This window comes from Anolis carolinensis, unplaced genomic scaffold, assembly GCF_035594765.1.
Source record: "Anolis carolinensis isolate JA03-04 unplaced genomic scaffold, rAnoCar3.1.pri scaffold_24, whole genome shotgun sequence".
Lineage (NCBI taxonomy): Eukaryota > Metazoa > Chordata > Lepidosauria > Squamata > Dactyloidae > Anolis > Anolis carolinensis.
Window position 1 is genome coordinate 982,832 of NW_026943833.1, and position 25,416 is coordinate 1,008,247.

At 36.9% G+C, this 25,416-nt stretch overlaps 1 protein-coding gene across 4 annotated transcripts in view; it reads left to right on the plus strand.

The window, feature by feature from the left end:
• The first annotated feature begins 1,112 nt into the window (after positions 1–1,112).
• Positions 1,113–25,416, plus strand: part of ube3b (ubiquitin protein ligase E3B) — an 81,656-nt gene continuing 57,352 nt past the window's right edge. The window contains exons 1-9 of one of the 4 annotated variants that reach the window (XM_062966553.1): positions 1,114–1,435; positions 5,911–5,989; positions 7,732–7,967; positions 8,885–9,008; positions 9,097–9,156; positions 14,259–14,363; positions 16,008–16,104; positions 22,455–22,623; positions 22,736–22,841. In XM_062966553.1, coding sequence (XP_062822623.1) covers positions 7,747–7,967; positions 8,885–9,008; positions 9,097–9,156; positions 14,259–14,363; positions 16,008–16,104; positions 22,455–22,623; positions 22,736–22,841 — 882 coding nt within the window. In that variant the 5' untranslated portion in view covers positions 1,114–1,435; positions 5,911–5,989; positions 7,732–7,746. Of the gene's footprint in view, positions 1,500–5,910; positions 5,990–7,731; positions 7,968–8,884; positions 9,009–9,096; positions 9,157–14,258; positions 14,364–16,007; positions 16,105–22,454; positions 22,624–22,735; positions 22,842–25,416 lie in introns of all 4 variants that reach the window. The other 3 variants (XM_062966554.1, XM_062966552.1, XM_062966555.1) reach the window with 3 other exon arrangements.

Here is a 25,416-nt window from a genome sequence, read left to right on the forward strand (position 1 = left end):
ATTGTGTGTTGATTCTGCCCATTGGAAGGTCGAAAGGCAAAGGAAGAGGGGCGTGGCCATGCCTTAGCCACGCCCTTTCGATGGTGTGTCATTGCGAGATTGAAAAGGAACGTTTGACGCAAAGGCGTGAGGAGGAGGGGAGTGGCCTTTCATTAGCCACGCCCCTTCTATATGTGTTGATTTTGCCCAGGCAAAGAAAGAGGGGCGTGGCCATGCCTTAGCCACGCCCTTTCGATGGTGTGTCATTGCGAGATTGAAAAGGAACGTTTGACGCAAAGGCGTGAGGAGGAGGGGAGTGGCCTTTCATTAGCCACGCCCCTTCTATATGTGTTGATTTTGCCCAGGCAAAGAAAGAGGGGCGTGGCCATGCCTTAGCCACGCCCTTTCGATGGTGTGTCATTGCGAGATTGAAAAGGAACGTTTGACGCAAAGGCGTGAGGAGAAGGGGAGTGGCCTTTCATTAGCCACGCCCCCTTCCATTGTGTGTTGATTTTACCCATTGGAAGGTCGAAAGGCGAAGCAGGGAGAGAAAGAGGGCGTGGCCTTCCCATAGCCACGCCCCTCTAGTGTCTGGAAGCCATAAAGGAATCGTGTGACGCAGGCAGGGAAAGAAAGAGGGCGTGGCCTTCCTTTTAGCCACGCCCCCGGTGTTTTGGGAAACCTGAAAGGGACGGAAAGAGGGCGTGGCCTTCCCTTACCCACGCCCCCTGGTGTATAGAAGTGCGAGAAAGGGCGTGGCCATACATTAGCCACGCCCCTCCAGTGTCGTTACCCGGGAGAGAAGAGGGTGTGGCCTTCCCTTAGCCTCTCCAGTGTCTGGAAGCAGGCAAAGAAAGAGGGCGTGGCCTTCGCTTAGCCACGCCCCTCAAGTGGCGAAGCAGGGAAAGAACGAGGGGCGTGGCCTTCCTTTAGCCACGCCCCTACGGTGTCTTTGGAAGCAGGGAAAGAAAGAGGGCGTGGCTTTCCCTTAGCCACACCCCTCCGCTGTCTGGAAGCAGGGACAGAAACGTATGACGCAAGCACGCCATGGAAAGGGGCGTGGCCTCCCTTTAAACCCCGCCCCTTATTGATTTGGCTTATTCGGAAGTGAGGCCGAGGCTTATTTTGGTTCCTCCCCTATCCGGAACTATTGAATGCGTGGTCTTTGTTTCCACACGGAGCATTGAAAAGTACGTACCGCATTACTGAAAGAGGCCTAAAACCGGAAGTGAGGCCTAAAAGTACCTCTAACCACCACTGAGGCAACGGAGGCATTAACGTCTCGTATTAGGAAAACCCGGTCCCCGTCGACACGAGGGCAAAATATATACTACGACGGTTTAGAGAAAGCGCCGGGGAGAAGATCACGGGCCACTTCCGGTGCCCAAACCGGAAGTGGTGTTGTTTTGGCGGCGACTCTATGGCCGTGGAGGACTGCGGAGGTGAGGCAGGGACGGTGAGTCTGGCTCTGAAGGAGAAGGAAGGCTTTTCGGCTTCGAGACATTTAAAATCGGGTCGCTGTGAGTTTTCCCTTGTCCCGGCAGCACTCTCTCCTGACGTTTCGCCTGCTTTTGGGGTCAGGCACCCCCAGCGGTGGCGAGGCCTGTTGGGAACGAGGGAAACTTGGTTAGCATTGAATGGCCTGGCAGCTTCCAAGCCTGGCTGCTTCCTGCCTCGGGGGGGGGGGAATCCTTGGTTGGGAGGTGTTAGCTGGCCCTGATAGCGTCTTGGTGGTTGTATCCATCAGTGACTGTTAGAGACCTCTTCCTATGCAGTATAATAATAATAATAATAATAATAATAATAATCAATAATAGAATATAATAATAATAATAGAATATAATAATAATAATAATAATAATAATAATAATAATAATAGAATTTAATAATAATAACATTATAATATTATTATCTTGGTGGTTGTATCCATAAGTGACTGTTGGAGACCTATTCATATAATAATACAGAAGAGTCTCACTTATCCAAGCCTCACTTATCCAAGTTTCTGGATTATCCAAGCCATTTTTGTAGTCAATGTTTCCAATATATCGTGATATTTTGGTGCTAAATTCATAAATACAGTAATTACAACATAACATTACTGCGGATTAAACTGCTTTTTCTGCCAAATTTGTTGTCTAACATGACGTTTTGGTGCTTAATTTGTAAAATCATAACCTAATTGGATGTTTAATAGGCTTTTCCTTAATCCCTCCTTATTATCCAAGATATTCGCTTATCCAAGCTTCTTCTGGCCCATTTAGCTTGGATAAGTGAGACTCTACTGTAATAATAATCTTGGTAGTTGTATCTGTGACTGCAGACCTATTCGTATACAATAATAATAATAATGATGATAATATTAATAATAATATATCGGTAATTGTATCTGTGACTGCAGAGACCTATTCGTATACAATAATAATAATAATGATGATAATAATAATAATATAATAATCTTGGTAATTGTATCTGTGACTGCAGACCTATTCGTATACAATAATAATAATAATGATGATAATAATAATAATAATAATATATCGGTAATTGTATCTGTGACTGCAGAGACCTATTCGTATACAATAATAATAATAATGATGATAATAATAATAATATAATAATCTTGGTAATTGTATCTGTGACTGCAGACCTATTCGTATACAATAATAATAATAATGATGATGATAATAATAATGATGATAATAGTAATAATAATAATCGGTAATTGTATCTGTGACTGCAGAGACCTATTCATATACAATAATAATAATGATGATGATAATAATAATAATAATAATAATAATATTATAATCTTGGTAATTGTATCTGTGACTGCAGACCTATTCGTATACAATAATAATAATAATGATGATAATATTAATAATAATATATCGGTAATTGTATCTGTGACTGCAGACCTATTCGTATACAATAATAATAATAATGATGATGATAATAATAATGATGATAATAGTAATAATAATAATCGGTAATTGTATCTGTGACTGCAGAGACCTATTCATATACAATAATAATAATGATGATGATAATAATAATAATAATAATAATAATATAATAATCTTGGTAATTGTATCTGTGACTGCAGACCTATTCGTATACAATAATAATAATAATGATGATAATAATAATAATAATAATATATCGGTAATTGTATCTGTGACTGCAGAGACCTATTCGTATACAATAATAATAATAATGATGATAATAATAATAATATAATAATCTTGGTAATTGTATCTGTGACTGCAGACCTATTCGTATACAATAATAATAATAATGATGATAATAATAATAATAATAATATATCGGTAATTGTATCTGTGACTGCAGAGACCTATTCGTATACAATAATAATAATAATGATGATAATAATAATAATATAATAATCTTGGTAATTGTATCTGTGACTGCAGACCTATTCGTATACAATAATAATAATAATGATGATGATAATAATAATGATGATAATAGTAATAATAATAATCGGTAATTGTATCTGTGACTGCAGAGACCTATTCATATACAATAATAATAATGATGATGATAATAATAATAATAATAATAATAATAATATTATAATCTTGGTAATTGTATCTGTGACTGCAGACCTATTCGTATACAATAATAATAATAATGATGATAATATTAATAATAATATATCGGTAATTGTATCTGTGACTGCAGAGACCTATTCGTATACAATAATAATAATAATGATGATAATAATAATAATATAATAATCTTGGTAATTGTATCTGTGACTGCAGACCTATTCGTATACAATAATAATAATAATGATGATAATAATAATAATAATAATATATCGGTAATTGTATCTGTGACTGCAGAGACCTATTCGTATACAATAATAATAATAATGATGATAATAATAATAATATAATAATCTTGGTAATTGTATCTGTGACTGCAGACCTATTCGTATACAATAATAATAATAATGATGATGATAATAATAATGATGATAATAGTAATAATAATAATCGGTAATTGTATCTGTGACTGCAGAGACCTATTCATATACAATAATAATAATGATGATGATAATAATAATAATAATAATAATAATATTATAATCTTGGTAATTGTATCTGTGACTGCAGACCTATTCGTATACAATAATAATAATAATGATGATAATATTAATAATAATATATCGGTAATTGTATCTGTGACTGCAGACCTATTCGTATACAATAATAATAATAATGATGATGATAATAATAATGATGATAATAGTAATAATAATAATCGGTAATTGTATCTGTGACTGCAGAGACCTATTCATATACAATAATAATAATGATGATGATAATAATAATAATAATAATAATAATATAATAATCTTGGTAATTGTATCTGTGACTGCAGACCTATTCGTATACAATAATAATAATAATGATGATAATAATAATAATAATAATATATCGGTAATTGTATCTGTGACTGCAGAGACCTATTCGTATACAATAATAATAATAATGATGATAATAATAATAATATAATAATCTTGGTAATTGTATCTGTGACTGCAGACCTATTCGTATACAATAATAATAATAATGATGATAATAATAATAATAATAATATATCGGTAATTGTATCTGTGACTGCAGAGACCTATTCGTATACAATAATAATAATAATGATGATAATAATAATAATATAATAATCTTGGTAATTGTATCTGTGACTGCAGACCTATTCGTATACAATAATAATAATAATGATGATGATAATAATAATGATGATAATAGTAATAATAATAATCGGTAATTGTATCTGTGACTGCAGAGACCTATTCATATACAATAATAATAATGATGATGATAATAATAATAATAATAATAATAATAATAATATTATAATCTTGGTAATTGTATCTGTGACTGCAGACCTATTCGTATACAATAATAATAATAATGATGATAATATTAATAATAATATATCGGTAATTGTATCTGTGACTGCAGACCTATTCGTATACAATAATAATAATAATGATGATGATAATAATAATGATGATAATAGTAATAATAATAATCGGTAATTGTATCTGTGACTGCAGAGACCTATTCATATACAATAATAATAATGATGATGATAATAATAATAATAATAATAATAATATAATAATCTTGGTAATTGTATCTGTGACTGCAGACCTATTCGTATACAATAATAATAATAATGATGATAATAATAATAATAATAATATATCGGTAATTGTATCTGTGACTGCAGAGACCTATTCGTATACAATAATAATAATAATGATGATAATAATAATAATAATATAATTATCTTGGTAATTGTATCTGTGACTGCAGAGACCTATTCGTATACAATAATAATAATGATGATGATAATAATAATAATAATATAATTATCTTGGTAATTGTATCTGTGACTGCAGAGACCTATTTGTATACTATAATAATAATAATAATAATAATAATAATAATAATAATAATAATAATAATAATAATATAATGATAATAATAATATAATCATAAGAAACTATTACCAAGACAATTATTATTATATTATTTTATTATGACACAGCAAAAAATATATGAAATCCAACATAATAGTTTCTGTGACTGCAAAGATCTATTTAATAATAATAATAATAATAATTATTATTATTATTATTATTATCTTGGTAAATGTATCTGTGACAACACATTATTTCAATGTTATTTTAATAAAACAAAATGATACTTTAATATTATTGTTTAAATATATATATATATATATATATATATATATATATATATATATATATGTTTTCTGATCTATTTTAATGGTTTTTATTATTGTTATGAAATTATTATTATTATTATTATTATTATTATTATTATTATTATTATTATTATGAATTTCCAATAGGAATGCCACAAAATGGAACAACGTGGGAGGAAATAGAAGCCTTTGAATCATGTTGGTCTATGGATAACATCGCTTGAGTGTGAGTAATGGTGATATAATGATATCATGGTGATAATTTTAGTATAATAATGACACTGTAATGTTGGTACAATAATACATTTTAGTGGTAATAAATAATATAATTTTAGTATAATGATAATAATGGTTCTAGTATAATAATAATATCACTATAATTTTAGTACAATAAGACGTTTTTGTGATAATGAATAATATAGTTCCAGTATAATGATAATAATAATTTAAGTATAATAATAATATAATATTAATACAATAAGACATTTTAGTGGTAATAAATAATATAATTTTAGTATAATGATAATAATGGTTCTAGTATAATAATAATATAACAATAATTTCAGTACAATAAGACATTTTTTTGATAATAATATAGTTCTAGTATAATAATAATAATTTAAGTATAATAATGATAATAACACTATAATTTTAGTACAATAAGACATTTTTGTGATAATGAATAATATAGTTCTAGTATAATGATAATAATGTAAGTATAATAATAATAATAATAATAATACTATAATTTTAGTACAATAAGACATTTTAGTGGTAATAAATAATATAATTTTAGTATAATGGTAATTATAGTTCTAGTATAATAATAATAATAATATCACTATAATTTTAGTACAATAAGACATTTTTTTGATAATAATATAGTTCTAGTATAATAATAATAATTTAAGTATAATAATGATAATAACACTATAATTTTAGTACAATAAGACATTTTTGTGATAATGAATAATATAGTTCTAGTATAATGATAATAATAATAATAATACTATAATTTTAGTACAATAAGACATTTTAGTGGTAATAAATAATATAATTTTAGTATAATGGTAATAATAGTTCTAGTATAATAATAATATCACTATAATATTAGTACAATAAGACGTTTTTGTGATAATGAATAATATAGTTCCAGTATAATGATAATAATTTCAGTATAATAATAATAACACTATAATTTTAGTACAATAAGACATTTTAGTGGTAATAAATAATATAATAATAATAATGTACTAATGCACTAATTATAATAATGTAGAATAATAATATAATGATATAAATGCTGTATTTAATGCTAACATCATAATAATAATAATAGACTAATCCATGTCTTCTTCCTCCTGCAGCAGAGAGTTCTGAAGATGTTTCTATAATAATAATAATAATAATAATAATAATAATAATAATAATAAATCCATGTCTTCTTCCTCCTGCAGCAGAGAGTTCCGAGGATGTTTCTATAATAATAATAATAATAATAATAATAATAATAATAATAATAATAATAATAATAAATCCATGTCTTCTTCCTCCTGCAGCAGAGAGTTCCGAGGATGTTTCTATAATAATAATAATAATAATAATAATAGAGTAATCCGTGTCTTCTCCTTCCTCCTGCAGCAGAGAGTTCCGAGGATGTTTCTATAATAATAATAATAATAATAATGGACTAATCCGTGTCTTCTCCTTCCTCCTGCAGCAGAGAGTTCCGAGGATGTTTCTATAATAATAATAATAATAATAATAATAATAATAATAATAAATCCATGTCTTCTTCCTCCTGCAGCAGAGAGTTCCGAGGATGTTTCTATAATAATAATAATAATAATAATAATAGAGTAATCCATGTCTTCTCCTTCCTCCTGCAGCAGAGAGTTCCGAGGATGTTTCTATAATAATAATAATAATAATAATAGAGTAATCCGTGTCTTCTTCTTCCTCCTGCAGCAGAGAGTTCCGAGGATGTTTGGGGGTCCGGGGTCATCGTCGTCGTCGTCGTCTTCCTCGTGCCCGCCGTCCTCCTCGTCCCTGTCGTCGTCCTCACGGAAGGCGGAGTTTCTGGACAAGGCTCGGCAGGCGCGGGAGGAGCGCCGGGGGCAGAAGGAGCGCGAGAAGGCCGCCCTCCGCATCCAGGCCGCCCTCCGAGGACACGCCACACGCACACGCCTGCGCACACGCCTGCGGTAACACCTCCCTCACAGTCATCCCTATTAGTCGTAGTGCTGTTATTAATCCTATTATTCATATTATTATTCCTATTATTATTAATATTATTCCTATTATTCTATTGTTATTCCTATTATTATTAATATTATTCATATTATTATTATTGCTATTGTTAATCCTATTATTATTATTAATATTCCTATTATTATTAGTTCTATTATTATTCCTATTATTATTATTAATATTACTCCTATTATTACTTCTATTGTTATTCCTATTATTCATACACCACCCTCACAGTCATCTCTATTATCATCATTAATATTATTATTCCTATTATTATTATTATTATTATTATTATTCCTAATATTAATATTATTATTCATATTATTACTAGTGCTATTATTATTATTATTCCTGTTATTATTAGTGCTACTATTATTACTATTGTTATTATTCCTAATATTAATATTATTATTCCTATTATTATTCTTATTAATATTATTATTCATATTATCATTAGCGCTATTATTATTCCTATTATTAGTGCTGATATTATTCCTATTATTATTATTATTAGTATTAATATTATTCCTATTATTACTTCTATTGTTATTCCTGTTATTATTATTATTCCTATTATTATTAGTGCTATTATTATTCCTATTATTATTATTATTATTCCTAATATTATTATTTCTGTTGTTATTCCTATTATTATTACTATTATTATTAATATTAATAATATTACTATTATTTTAGTGCTATTATTATTCCTTTTATTAATATTATTCCTATTATTATTAGTATTATCATTATTTATTCCTATTAATTATATATATATATATATATGATATTATATTATATTATATTATATTATATTATATTATATTGTATTATATATTATATGCTAACCATATTGTTCTTCTTGCAGGAAAGAGGTGGACGAGTTTTTCCTCCCAGAGGAATCTGTCAATCAGAACAAGAAGACAGCGCTGTCAATCTTCCGGGCCGCCCGGAAGCTGCTCTTCGTCTTCCACCCGCAGCAAGACAAAGAGGTAGGCTTAGCTTACGTAATATAATATTTAACATAATAATAAGTATATGTTTGTATTTTAAATTATTTTCTACTTAATATTTCTGCAGAGATTCGAAAAACTATGCCGCTGCATTTTGAACAGTATGGAGGCCGAGAACGAGCCCAAGGTAGGCATAGAGTTGCACTGGAGGACTCAGTAAATGCCTAGAGAGGCCGATCCTCTGCAGGAATGCCATCATAATAAAATATGGTAAAAAAATAATATAACGTAATAATGTGATATGATAATGATGCAAATTAATACAATATGGTAATAATATAATATGGTAAAGTAATAATATAATATAATAATATAATGCGATATAATGGTGTGATTTAATATAATATGGTAATAATATTATATGGTAAAGTAATAACATAATATAATAATATAATGTGATATAATGGTGTGATTTAATATAATATGGTAATAATATAATAATATAATGTAATACTGCGATATGATAATGGTTTAATTTAATACAATATGGTAATAATATATGGTAAAGTAATAACATAATATAATAATATAATGTGATATAATGGTGTGATTTAATATAATATGGTAATAATATTATATGGTAAAGTAATAACATAATATAATAATATAATGTGATATAATGGTGTGATTTAATATAATGGTAATAATATAATAATATAATGTAATACTGCGATATGATAATGGTTTAATTTAATACAATATGGTAATAATATAATATGGTAAAGTAATAACATAATATAATAATATAATGTGATATAATGGTGTGATTTAATATAATATGGTAATAATATTATATGGTAAAGTAATAATATAATATAATAATATAATGTGATATAATGGTGTGATTTAATATAATATGGTAATAATATTATATGGTAAAGTAATAATATAATATAATAATATAATGTGATATAATGGTGTGATTTAATATAATATGGTAATAATATAATAATATAATGTAATACTGCGATATGATAATGGTTTAATTTAATACAATATGGTAATAATATATGGTAAAGTAATAACATAATATAATAATATAATGTGATATAATGGTGTGATTTAATATATATAATAATATAATGTAATACTGCGATATGATAATGGTTTAATTTAATACAATATGGTAATAATATAATATGGTAAAGTAATAACATAATATAATAATATAATGTGATATAATGGTGTGATTTAATATAATATGGTAATAATATTATATGGTAAAGTAATAATATAATATAATAATATAATGTAACAATGCGATATGATAATGGTGTAATTTAATACCATATGGTAATAATATAATATATATTGTAATAATGTGATATCATAATAATGTGATATAATATGGTAATATGTTAATATAACATAATATGGTATAATAATAATAATATAATGTCATATAATATAATAAAATGTAATAATGTGATATAATAATGATGTAATATAATATAATATGGTAAAATAATATAATATAATAATATAATGTGATATGATAATGGTGTAAATTAATACAATATGGTAATAATATAATATATAATGTAATAATGTGATATCATAATAATGTGATATAATATAATATGGTAATATAGTATGTTAATATAACATAATATGGTATCATAATAATGTAATCTCATATCTCATATAATATAATAAAATGTAATAATGTGATATAATAATGATGTAATATAATGTGATATAATAATGATGTAATATAATATGATATAATAATATAATGTGATATGATAATGATGTGATTTGATATAATATGGTAATAATATGGTATAATAATATATATAATATAATATAAGAACGTAATATTTAATAATAATAATATAAAAATATAATACGGTAGTTAACCAAATATAATAATAGCAATGTAATGTGATATAATATAAGTTAATTATTCATTTTATTAATTATTAATTTATTGCTGTGTTTTTCATGTGTTTTATAATGATTGTGGTTTTTAATGCCTTTTAAATTTATTTGTGTGTTTTTGTATTTGATATTATTGTATGTTGGTTTTATATCTGTAAACCGCCCTGAGTCCCTCTGGGGAGATGGAGGCGGGGTAGAAAAATAAAATTATTATTATTATTACTAGAGATGATATTGTTGCTTCCTGCCTGGGGGAATCCTTTGTTGGGAGGTGTTAGCTGGCCCTGTTGGTTTCCTGTCTGGAATTCCCGTTTCCAGAGTGTTGTTCTTTCTGTAATGTCCTGATTGTAGAGATGATATTGTTGCTTCCTGCCTGGGGGAATCCTTTGTTGGGAGGTGTTATCTGGCCCTGTTGGTTTCCTGTCTGGAATTCCCGTTTCCAGAGTGTTGTTCTTTATGTAATGTCCTGATTGTAGAGATGATATTGTTGCTTCCTGCCTGGGGGAATCCTTTGTTGGGAGGTGTTAGCTGGCCCTGTTGGTTTCCTGTCTGGAATTCCCGTTTCCAGAGTGTTGTTCTTTCTGTAATGTCCTCATTTTAGAGATGATATTGTTGCTTCCTGCCTGGGGGAATCCTTTGTTGGGAGGTGTTAGCTGGCCCTGTTGGTTTCCTGTCTGGAATTCCCGTTTCCAGAGTGTTGTTCTTTCTGTAATGTCCTGATTGTAGAGATGATATTGTTGCTTCCTGCCTGGGGGAATCCTTTGTTGGGAGGTGTTATCTGGCCCTGTTGGTTTCCTGTCTGGAATTCCCGTTTCCAGAGTGTTGTTCTTTCTGTAATGTCCTCATTTTAGAGATGATATTGTTGCTTCCTGCCTGGGGGAATCCTTTGTTGGGAGGTGTTATCTGGCCCTGTTGGTTTCCTGTCTGGAATTCCCGTTTCCAGAGTGTTTTCTTTCTGTAATGTCCTCATTTTAGAGATGATATTGTTGCTTCCTGCCTGGGGGAATCCTTTGTTGGGAGGTGTTATCTGGCCCTGTTGGTTTCCTGTCTGGAATTCCCGTTTCCAGAGTGTTGTTCTTTCTGTAATGTCCTGATTGTAGAGATGATATTGTTGCTTCCTGCCTGGGGGAATCCTTTGTTGGGAGGTGTTAGCTGGCCCTGTTGGTTTCCTGTCTGGAATTCCCGTTTCCAGAGTGTTTTCTTTCTGTAATGTCCTCATTTTAGAGATGATATTGTTGCTTCCTGCCTGGGGGAATCCTTTGTTGGGAGGTGTTAGCTGGCCCTGTTGGTTTCCTGTCTGGAATTCCCGTTTCCAGAGTGTTGTTCTTTCTGTAATGTCCTGATTGTAGAGATGATATTGTTGCTTCCTGCCTGGGGGAATCCTTTGTTGGGAGGTGTTATCTGGCCCTGTTGGTTTCCTGTCTGGAATTCCCGTTTCCAGAGTGTTGTTCTTTCTGTAATGTCCTCATTTTAGAGATGATATTGTTGCTTCCTGCCTGGGGGAATCCTTTGTTGGGAGGTGTTATCTGGCCCTGTTGGTTTCCTGTCTGGAATTCCCGTTTCCAGAGTGTTGTTCTTTCTGTAATGTCCTCATTTTAGAGATGATATTGTTGCTTCCTGCCTGGGGGAATCCTTTGTTGGGAGGTGTTATCTGGCCCTGTTGGTTTCCTGTCTGGAATTCCCGTTTCCAGAGTGTTGTTCTTTCTGTAATGTCCTCATTTTAGAGATGATATTGTTGCTTCCTGCCTGGGGGAATCCTTTGTTGGGAGGTGTTATCTGGCCCTGTTGGTTTCCTGTCTGGAATTCCCGTTTCCAGAGTGTTGTTCTTTCTGTAATGTCCTCATTTTAGAGATGATATTGTTGCTTCCTGCCTGGGGGAATCCTTTGTTGGGAGGTGTTAGCTGGCCCTGTTGGTTTCCTGTCTGGAATTCCCGTTTCCAGAGTGTTGTTCTTTCTGTAATGTCCTCATTTTAGAGATGATATTGTTGCTTCCTGCCTGGGGGAATCCTTTGTTGGGAGGTGTTATCTGGCCCTGTTGGTTTCCTGTCTGGAATTCCCGTTTCCAGAGTGTTGTTCTTTCTGTAATGTCCTGATTGTAGAGATGATATTGTTGCTTCCTGCCTGGGGGAATCCTTTGTTGGGAGGTGTTAGCTGGCCCTGTTGGTTTCCTGTCTGGAATTCCCGTTTCCAGAGTGTTGTTCTTTCTGTAATGTCCTGATTGTAGAGATGATATTGTTGCTTCCTGCCTGGGGGAATCCTTTGTTGGGAGGTGTTAGCTGGCCCTGTTGGTTTCCTGTCTGGAATTCCCGTTTCCAGAGTGTTGTTCTTTCTGTAATGTCCTGATTGTAGAGATGATATTGTTGCTTCCTGCCTGGGGGAATCCTTTGTTGGGAGGTGTTAGCTGGCCCTGTTGGTTTCCTGTCTGGAATTCCCGTTTCCAGAGTGTTGTTCTTTCTGTAATGTCCTCATTTTAGAGATGATATTGTTGCTTCCTGCCTGGGGGAATCCTTTGTTGGGAGGTGTTAGCTGGCCCTGTTGGTTTCCTGTCTGGAATTCCCGTTTCCAGAGTGTTGTTCTTTCTGTAATGTCCTGATTGTAGAGATGATATTGTTGCGTCCTGCCTGGGGGAATCCTTTGTTGGGAGGTGTTAGCTGGCCCTGTTGGTTTCCTGTCTGGAATTCCCGTTTCCAGAGTGTTGTTCTTTCTGTAATGTCCTGATTGTAGAGATGATATTGTTGCTTCCTGCCTGGGGGAATCCTTTGTTGGGAGGTGTTAGCTGGCCCTGTTGGTTTCCTGTCTGGAATTCCCGTTTCCAGAGTGTTGTTCTTTCTGTAATGTCCTGATTGTAGAGATGATATTGTTGCTTCCTGCCTGGGGGAATCCTTTGTTGGGAGGTGTTAGCTGGCCCTGTTGGTTTCCTGTCTGGAATTGAGAGGCCTCCATCTAAAAATAACCTAAACCCAAACATTGCGGCCTGGGGGCCTCCCTCCTTGGGGCCAGAGTGCTTCCTGGCCTTGAGGCGTTTATCTCCAAAAGAAAAGAGTTAAAAGAAACGAACCCTTGGTCCTTGCGGCTTCCCTCCGGCCTGGCGGGAGGCGGAGGTGGATCTTGGGGGGGGGAGGTTCGGGCTCCGGCTCTCTCGTGGCAAAACAACTAAACTATGGGCCCCCAAACCTTGAAATTGGACAACACAACCCATCATCCACGCCTTTAGGTTGATACAATAAAAAATCCCGTCCAAAACCTCCACGGGGCCTTAAAACCCCAGCCGTTTTGCTCGGTGCCGCGATGCCATCACTCTTTTATATATATAGATTATTAATATTAATATAATGTTGTTCCTTGCAGGTGTGTTACGTGTCCCTGGCGCTCTCGAAGGACCTGACGCTCCTCTGGATCAAGCAGCTCAAGGACGTCCTCTGGCTCTGCTGCCACTTCCTGAAAGTCCTCAAGGTACACTCCGGCCACTTCCTGCCTGGCTTCTCTATGGTCAACCCTCCCAACAACTCTGAAGCTTCTTCCTTTCTTTTATAAATATTATTATTATTATTATATCATTGTACTATATTATTATTTATTATTATATTATATTATTATATTACATGTTATACTATTTTATACTATTATATAAATAAATTAAGATATTATTATTCTATTATTCTATTATTATTATATTACATGTTATATTATTTTATACTATTACAGTAGAGTCTCACTTATCCAAGCTAAACGGGCCGGCAGAAGCTTGGATAATCGAATATCTTGGATAATAAGGACAGATTAAGGAAAAGCCTATTAAACATCAAATTAGGTTATGATTTTACAAATTAAGCACCAAAACATCATGTTAGACAACAAATTTGACAGAAAAAGTAGTTCAATACAGAGTAATGTTATGATGTAATTACTGTATTTACGAATTTAGCACCAAAATATCATGATATATTGAAAACATTGACTACAAAAATGCGTTGGATAATCCAGAACGTTGGATAAGCGAGGCTTGGATTAGTGAGACTCTACTGTATATATAATTAAATTAAGATATTATATTATATTATTATATTATTATCATATTATATTTTATATTAATTATATTATATATAATTAAATTAAGATATTATTATTATATTTATTGTTATTATTATTATTACATTATATTATATTATTATTCTATTACATGTTATATTATTTTATACTATTATATATAATTAAATTAAGATATTATATTATTATATTATTATCATATTATATTTTATATTAATTATATTATATATAATTAAATTAAGATATTATTATTATATTTATTGTTATTATTATTATTATTACATTATATTATATTATTATTCTATTACATGTTATATTATTTTATACTATTATATATAATTAAATTAAGATATTATATTATTATATTATTATCATATTATATTTTATATTATACTATTATATTATATATAATTAAAGATATTATTATATTTATTGTTATTATTATTACATTACATTATATTATTATTCTATTACATGTTATATTATTTTATACTATTGTATATAATTAAAGATATTATTATTATGTTATTATTATATTATTACATTTTTATGTTACATGTTATATTATATTATACTAATATTATATATAATTAAATTAAGATATTATTATATTATTTGTTATTATATTATTATATTATAATAATATATTATGTTACATGTTATATTATGTTACATGTTATTATGTTACATGTTATATTATTTTATCCTATTATATATAATTAAATTAAGATATTATTATATTATTTAATATTATTATATTACATGTTATATTGTTTTATACTATTATATTATATATTATTAAATTAAGGTATTACTATATTATTATATTATTATATTACATGTTATATTATTTTATACTATTATATATTATTAAATTAACATATTATATTGTGAGATATAATGAAATGTAATAATGAAATAACAGTATTGATAAGATTAGATTTATTACACTGTGCGATACAATGAAATATAATCATAAAATAACAATATTGATAAGATATAGGGATATAATATTAAATATATTTTTAATTTCCCCCCCCGAAAATGAAGCCGGACATCTTGCAAGACTCCAAGCTGGTCAACCTCCACCTCACGATGCTGGTGACCTTTACCGACCCCTCGACCTGGAAGATCCTGCGCGGAAAAGGTCGGCCTCTTTGTTTGCTTATCTAGGTAGAAAAGAGGCCCTTCTAGGCATTTCCTTGGGTCCTCCAGTGCAATTCGCAGGACGTTGACCCCAAAGAGTTGCATGAAAATAGGCGTCTCTTAGGTCTAACTATTTATCAATTCATTAGTCTATTAATTTTTTAGTCCATCATTTAATTATTTTATTGTTGTACTATATTGTATTATTGTGGTTTTAATGTATTAGGTGATCCATCTATTAGGACATGGGGGCGGGGCCAGGGGAGGGGCGGGGCCTCTTCCCAAGTGCCGGAGACAGGGCTGAGCACCTGAGGAGCCTGTTAGACACACAGGAGGCGGAGCTAGAGGAGGGGGCGTGGCTTCTTCCCAAGAGCCTGAGATAGGGCTGAGCCTCTATACCTCTCCTGAGGTGCTTGTTGGGACACAGAGGGCGGGGCTAAGTAAGGGGGCGGGGCCTATTCCAAGAGCCTGAGACAGGGCTGAGCCTCTATACCTCTCCTGAGGTGCTTGTTGGGACACCGAGGGCGGGGCTAGGGAAGGGGGCGGGGCCTCTTCCAAGAGCCTGAGACAGGGCTGAGCCTCTATATTTCTCCTGAGAGGCTTTTTAGGACTAAAGGGCGGGGATAGGGAAGGGGGCGGGGCCTGTTCCAAGAGCCTGAGACAGGGCTGAGCCTCTATATTTCTCCTGAGAGGCCTTTTAGGACTAAAGGGCGGAGCTGGGGTGGGGGCGGGATCTCTTCCCAAGAGCCTGAGACAGGGCTGAGCCTCTATATTTCTCCTGAGAGGCTTTTTAAGACTAAAGGGCGGGGCTGGGGTGGGGGCGGGGCTTCTTCCCAAGAGCCTGAGATAGGGCTGAGCCTCTATACCTCTCCTGAGGTGCTTGTTGGGACACTGAGGGCGGGGCTAAGGAAGGGGGCGGGGCCTATTCCAAGAACCTGAGACAGGGCTGAGCCTCTATATTTCTCCTGAGAGGCTTTTTAGGACTAAAGGGTGGGGCTAGGGAAGGGGGCGGGGCCTATTCCAAGAGCCTGAGACAGGGCTGAGCCTCTATATTTCTCCTGAGAGGCCTTTTAGGACTAAAGGGCGGGGCTAGGGAAGGGGGCGGGGCCTATTCCAAGAGCCTGAGACAGGGCTGAGCCTCTATATTTCTCCTGAGAGGCTTTTTAGGACTAAAGGGCGGGGCTAGGGAAGGGGGCGGGGCCTATTCCAAGAGCCTGAGACAGGGCTGAGCCTCTATATTTCTCCTGAGAGGCCTTTTAGGACTAAAGGGCGGGGCTAGGGAAGGGGGCGGGGCCTATTCCAAGAGCCTGAGACAGGGCTGAGCCTCTATATTTCTCCTGAGAGGCTTTTTAAGACTAAAGGGCGGGGCTGGAGTGGGGGCGGGGCTTCTTCCCAAGAGCCTGAGACAGGGCTGAGCCTCTATATTTCTCCTGAGAGGCCTTTTAGGACTAAAGGGTGGGGATAGGGAAGGGGGCGGGGCCTATTCCAAGAGCCTGAGACAGGGCTGAGCCTCTATATTTCTCCTGAGAGGCCTTTTAGGACTAAAGGGTGGGGATAGGGAAGGGGGCGGGGCCTATTCCAAGAGCCTGAGACAGGGCTGAGCCTCTATATTTCTCCTGAGAGGCCTTTTAGGACTAAAGGGTGGGGCTAGGGAAGGGGGCGGGGCCTATTCCAAGAGCCTGAGACAGGGCTGAGCCTCTATATTTCTCCTGAGAGGCCTTTTAGGACTAAAGGGCGGAGCTGAGGTGGGGGCGGGGCCTATTCCAAGAGCCTGAGACAGGGCTGAGCCTCTATATTTCTCCTGAGAGGCCTTTTAGGACTAAAGGGCGGGGCTAGGGAAGGGGGCGGGGCCTCTTCCAAGAGCCTGAGACAGGGCTGAGCCTCTATATTTCTCCTGAGAGGCTTTTTAGGACTAAAGGGCGGGGATAGGGAAGGGGGCGGGGCCTGTTCCAAGAGCCTGAGACAGGGCTGAGCCTCTATATTTCTCCTGAGAGGCCTTTTAGGACTAAAGGGCGGAGCTGGGGTGGGGGCGGGATCTCTTCCCAAGAGCCTGAGACAGGGCTGAGCCTCTATATTTCTCCTGAGAGGCTTTTTAAGACTAAAGGGCGGGGCTGGGGTGGGGGCGGGGCTTCTTCCCAAGAGCCTGAGATAGGGCTGAGCCTCTATACCTCTCCTGAGGTGCTTGTTGGGACACTGAGGGCGGGGCTAAGGAAGGGGGCGGGGCCTATTCCAAGAACCTGAGACAGGGCTGAGCCTCTATATTTCTCCTGAGAGGCTTTTTAGGACTAAAGGGTGGGGCTAGGGAAGGGGGCGGGGCCTATTCCAAGAGCCTGAGACAGGGCTGAGCCTCTATATTTCTCCTGAGAGGCCTTTTAGGACTAAAGGGCGGGGCTAGGGAAGGGGGCGGGGCCTATTCCAAGAGCCTGAGACAGGGCTGAGCCTCTATATTTCTCCTGAGAGGCTTTTTAGGACTAAAGGGCGGGGCTAGGGAAGGGGGCGGGGCCTATTCCAAGAGCCTGAGACAGGGCTGAGCCTCTATATTTCTCCTGAGAGGCCTTTTAGGACTAAAGGGCGGGGCTAGGGAAGGGGGCGGGGCCTATTCCAAGAGCCTGAGACAGGGCTGAGCCTCTATATTTCTCCTGAGAGGCTTTTTAAGACTAAAGGGCGGGGCTGGAGTGGGGGCGGGGCTTCTTCCCAAGAGCCTGAGACAGGGCTGAGCCTCTATATTTCTCCTGAGAGGCCTTTTAGGACTAAAGGGTGGGGATAGGGAAGGGGGCGGGGCCTATTCCAAGAGCCTGAGACAGGGCTGAGCCTCTATATTTCTCCTGAGAGGCCTTTTAGGACTAAAGGGTGGGGATAGGGAAGGGGGCGGGGCCTATTCCAAGAGCCTGAGACAGGGCTGAGCCTCTATATTTCTCCTGAGAGGCCTTTTAGGACTAAAGGGTGGGGCTAGGGAAGGGGGCGGGGCCTATTCCAAGAGCCTGAGACAGGGCTGAGCCTCTATATTTCTCCTGAGAGGCCTTTTAGGACTAAAGGGCGGAGCTGAGGTGGGGGCGGGGCCTATTCCAAGAGCCTGAGACAGGGCTGAGCCTCTATATTTCTCCTGAGAGGCCTTTTAGGACTAAAGGGCGGGGCTAGGGAAGGGGGCGGGGCCTCTTCCAAGAGCCTGAGACAGGGCTGAGCCTCTATATTTCTCCTGAGAGGCTTTTTAGGACTAAAGGGCGGGGATAGGGAAGGGGGCGGGGCCTGTTCCAAGAGCCTGAGACAGGGCTGAGCCTCTATATTTCTCCTGAGAGGCCTTTTAGGACTAAAGGGCGGAGCTGGGGTGGGGGCGGGATCTCTTCCCAAGAGCCTGAGACAGGGCTGAGCCTCTATATTTCTCCTGAGAGGCTTTTTAAGACTAAAGGGCGGGGCTGGGGTGGGGGCGGGGCTTCTTCCCAAGAGCCTGAGATAGGGCTGAGCCTCTATACCTCTCCTGAGGTGCTTGTTGGGACACTGAGGGCGGGGCTAAGGAAGGGGGCGGGGCCTATTCCAAGAACCTGAGACAGGGCTGAGCCTCTATATTTCTCCTGAGAGGCTTTTTAGGACTAAAGGGTGGGGCTAGGGAAGGGGGCGGGGCCTATTCCAAGAGCCTGAGACACGGCTGAGCCTCTATATTTCTCCTGAGAGGCCTTTTAGGACTAAAGGGCGGGGCTAGGGAAGGGGGCGGGGCCTATTCCAAGAGCCTGAGACAGGGCTGAGCCTCTATATTTCTCCTGAGAGGCTTTTTAGGACTAAAGGGCGGGGCTAGGGAAGGGGGCGGGGCCTATTCCAAGAGCCTGAGACAGGGCTGAGCCTCTATATTTCTCCTGAGAGGCCTTTTAGGACTAAAGGGCGGGGCTAGGGAAGGGGGCGGGGCCTATTCCAAGAGCCTGAGACAGGGCTGAGCCTCTATATTTCTCCTGAGAGGCTTTTTAAGACTAAAGGGCGGGGCTGGAGTGGGGGCGGGGCTTCTTCCCAAGAGCCTGAGACAGGGCTGAGCCTCTATATTTCTCCTGAGAGGCCTTTTAGGACTAAAGGGTGGGGATAGGGAAGGGGGCGGGGCCTATTCCAAGAGCCTGAGACAGGGCTGAGCCTCTATATTTCTCCTGAGAGGCCTTTTAGGACTAAAGGGTGGGGATAGGGAAGGGGGCGGGGCCTATTCCAAGAGCCTGAGACAGGGCTGAGCCTCTATATTTCTCCTGAGAGGCCTTTTAGGACTAAAGGGTGGGGCTAGGGAAGGGGGCGGGGCCTATTCCAAGAGCCTGAGACAGGGCTGAGCCTCTATATTTCTCCTGAGAGGCCTTTTAGGACTAAAGGGCGGAGCTGAGGTGGGGGCGGGGCCTATTCCAAGAGCCTGAGACAGGGCTGAGCCTCTATATTTCTCCTGAGAGGCCTTTTAGGACTAAAGGGTGGGGATAGGGAAGGGGGCGGGGCCTATTCCAAGAGCCTGAGACAGGGCTGAGCCTCTATATTTCTCCTGAGAGGCCTTTTAGGACTAAAGGGCGGGGCTAGGGAAGGGGGCGGGGCCTATTCCAAGAGCCTGAGACAGGGCTGAGCCTGTATATTTCTCCTGAGAGGCTTTTTAGGACTAAAGGGCGGGGCTAGGGAAGGGGGCGGGGCCTATTCCAAGAGCCTGAGACAGGGCTGAGCCTCTATATTTCTCCTGAGAGGCCTTTTAGGACTAAAGGGCGGAGCTGGGGTGGGGGCGGGGCCTATTCCAAGAGCCTGAGACAGGGCTGAGCCTCTATATTTCTCCTGAGAGGCCTTTTAGGACTAAAGGGCGGAGCTGAGGTGGGGGCGGGGCCTCTTCCCAAGAGCCTGAGACAGGGCTGAGCCTCTATATTTCTCCTGAGAGGCCTTTTAGGACTAAAGGGCGGAGCTGGGGTGGGGGCGGGGCCTATTCCAAGAGCCTGAGACAGGGCTGAGCCTCTATATTTCTCCTGAGAGGCCTTTTAGGACTAAAGGGCGGAGCTGAGGTGGGGGCGGGGCCTCTTCCCAAGAGCCTGAGACAGGGCTGAGCCTCTATATTTCTCCTGAGAGGCCTTTTAGGACTAAAGGGCGGAGCTGGGGTGGGGGCGGGGCCTATTCCAAGAGCCTGAGACAGGGCTGAGCCTCTATATTTCTCCTGAGAGGCCTTTTAGGACTAAAGGGCGGAGCTGAGGTGGGGGCGGGGCCTCTTCCCAAGAGCCTGAGACAGGGCTGAGCCTCTATATTTCTCCTGAGAGGCCTTTTAGGACTAAAGGGCGGAGCTGGGGTGGGGGCGGGGCCTATTCCAAGAGCCTGAGACAGGGCTGAGCCTCTATATTTCTCCTGAGAGGCCTTTTAGGACTAAAGGGCGGAGCTGAGGTGGGGGCGGGGCCTCTTCCAAGAGCCTGAGACAGGGCTGAGCCTCTATATTTCTCCTGAGAGGCCTTTTAGGACTAAAGGGCGGAGCTGGGGTGGGGGCGGGGCCTATTCCAAGAGCCTGAGACAGGGCTGAGCCTCTATATTTCTCCTGAGAGGCCTTTTAGGACTAAAGGGCGGAGCTGAGGTGGGGGCGGGGCCTCTTCCCAAGAGCCTGAGACAGGGCTGAGCCTCTATATTTCTCCTGAGAGACCTTTTAGGACTAAAGGGCGGGGCTAGGGAAGGGGGCGGGGCCTATTCCAAGAGCCTGAGACAGGGCTGAGCCTCTATATTTCTCCTGAGAGGCCTTTTAGGACTAAAGGGCGGAGCTGGGGTGGGGGCGGGGCCTATTCCAAGAGCCTGAGACAGGGCTGAGCCTCTATATTTCTCCTGAGAGGCCTTTTAGGACTAAAGGGCGGAGCTGAGGTGGGGGCGGGGCCTCTTCCCAAGAGCCTGAGACAGGGCTGAGCCTCTATATTTCTCCTGAGAGACCTTTTAGGACTAAAGGGCGGGGCTGTGGGCTCTTTCCAGGAGCTTCTGTATACCTCCTGTGAGGTGCTTGTTAGAACACGGCGCTGGGGTATAGAGGCCCCGCCCCTTCCTCTAGCCCCGCCCCCTGTGTCCAGGACAGGGATAGATGCTCAGCCCTGCCTCAGAGCTCGTAACTCCGCCCATCCCAGTTAATGTATATACTTGCTAACCTGTATTCTGTTTGCCAGTTTGACTGTACCTCTATGTTTTGGGAGGAATTATAGACATGCGACTGCACTGGGCATGTTCAGGCGCAGGACTCTATTATGTAGTCAGTCTGTTTTACACCTCAGTAGAGGTGGATGCATGTTGCTGTTTTGGACTTCAGTACAGGAATATGACTTATGGACTCTACCTAAAGGTTATGGTGTCTCAATCTGTGTCTGTCTGTCTATCCTCCCGCCTGTCCGTCTTCAGGGGAGGCCCTGCGCCCGGCCATGTCCCACATCTGTGCCAACGTGATGGGCCACCTCAACCAGAAGGGCTTCTACTCGGTCCTGCAGATCCTGCTGACCGCCGGCCTGGCCCGCTCACGGCCCTCCTTCTCCAAGGGCAGCCTCACCGCCGCCTTCTCCCTCGCCCTGCGGTATGACGAGGGCGGGACGGAGGGACCTCTGGCGGGAGGGATCGAGTGGGGTATGAGCCCATATCACTGTCTCCCTATGCTTCTTGCCCTCCTCCTCGTTCTCCTCCTCCAGGCCGGTGGTGGCGGCCCAGTTCTCGGACAACCTCCTCCGCTGCTTCCTGATCCACATCCTGTCGGTGCCGGCCATCGCCACCCACGTCGCCACCCTCACCCCCGAGGTGGGTCTCTCAGAATTTTAATAATAATAATAATAATAATAATAGTCGTCATTACTTGCATTAACCACTAGGTGGCGATATAAACAGTAATAATAGATACTGTTGCTCGCATTGACCACTAGGTGGCGATAGGAAGAACATAAAACAATGATATATAATTTATAATAGAAGAAAATATATTTAATATAATAATAATAATTCAAATTAAGATGTCATTGCTTGCATTAACCCTTAGGTGGCGATATAAACAGTAATAATAGATACTGTTGCTCACATTGACCATTAGGTGGCGATAGGAAGAACATAAAACAATGATATATAATTTATAATAGAAGAAAATATATTTAATATAATAATAATAATTCAAATTAAGATGTCATTGCTTGCATTAACCCTTAGGTGGCGATATAAATAGTAATAATAGATACTGTTGCTCGCATTGACCACTAGGTGGCGATAGGAATAACATAAAACAATGATATATAATTTATAATAGAAGAAAATATATTTAATATAATAATAATAATTCAAATTAAGATGTCATTGCTTGCATTAACCCTTAGGTGGCGATATAAATAGTAATAATAGATACTGTTGCTCGCATTGACCACTAGGTGGCGATAGGAAGAACATAAAACAATGATATATAATTTATAATAGAAGAAAATATATTTAATATAATAATAATAATTCAAATTAAGATGTCATTGCTTGCATTAACCCTTAGGTGGCGATATAAACAGTAATAATAGATACTGTTGCTCGCATTGACCACTAGGTGGCGATAGGAAGAACATAAAACAATGATATATAATTTATAATAGAAGAAAATATATTTAATATAATAATAATAATTCAAATTAAGATGTCATTGCTTGCATTAACCCTTAGGTGGGATATAAACAGGAATAATAGATACTGTTGCTCGCATTGACCACTAGGTGGCGATAGGAAGAACATAAAACAATGATATATAATTTATAATAGAAGAAAATATATTTAATATAATAATAATAATTCAAATTAAGATGTCATTGCTTGCATTAACCCTTAGGTGGCGATATAAACAGGAATAATAGATACTGTTGCTCGCATTGACCACTAGGTGGCGATAGGAGGAACATAAAACAATGATATATAATTTATAATAGAAGAAAATATATTTAATATAATAATAATAATTCAAATTAAGATGTCATTGCTTGCATTAACCCTTAGGTGGCGATATAAACAGTAATAATAGATACTGTTGCTCGCATTGACCACTAGGTGGCGATAGGAAGAACATAAAACAATGATATATAATTTATAATAAAAATATATATTTAATATAATAATAATAATAATAATAATGTAATATAATAATAATATACAATATAATAATGCAATGTAATCATAATAATTTAAAATAGGATGTCATTGCTTGCATCAAGCACTAGGTGGCAATGTTATAATAATACTAATAATAATAATAATAATGTAATATAATATACAATATAATAATGCAGTATAATCAAAATAATTTAAAATAGGATGTCATTGCTTGCATCAAGCACTAGGTGGCAATGTTATAATAATAATAATAATAATAATAATAATAATAATAATAATAATGTAATATAATAATATACAATATAATAATGCAATGTAATCATAATAATTTAAAATAGGATGTCATTGCTTGCATCAAGCACTAGGTGGCAATGTTATAATAATAATAATAATAATAATAATAATAATAATAATAATAATAATATAGAATATAATAATGCAATGTAATCATAATAATTTAAAATAGGATGTCATTGCTTGCATCAAGCACTAGGTGGCGATGTTATAATAATAATAATAATAATAATGTAATATAATATACAATATAATAATGCAGTATAATCAGAATAATTTAAAATAGGATGTCATTGCTTGCATCAAGCACTAGGTGGCAATGTAATAATAATACTAATAATAATGTAATATAACAATATACAATATAATAATGCAATGTAATCATAATAATTTAAAATAGGATGTCATTGCTTGCATCAAGCACTAGGTGGCGATGTAATAATAATAATAATAATAATAATAATAATAATAATGTAATATAATAATATACAATATAATAATGCAATGTAATCATAATAATTTAAAATAGGATGTCATTGCTTGCATCAAGCACTAGGTAGCGATGTAATAATAATAATAATAATAATAATGTAATATAATATACAATATAATAATGCAGTATAATCAGAATAATTTAAAATAGGATGTCATTGCTTGCATCAAGCACTAGGTAGCGATGTAATAATAATAATAATAATAATAATAATAATAATAATAATAATAATAATAATAATGTAATATAATAATAATATACAATATAATAATGCAATGTAATCATAATAATTTAAAATAGGATGTCATTGCTTGCATCAAGCACTAGGTAGCGATATTATAATAATAATAATAATAATGTATTATAATAATATACAATATAATAATTCAATATAATCATAATAATTTAAAATAGTATGTCATTGCTTTCATCAACCCCTAGGTAGCGATATTAATA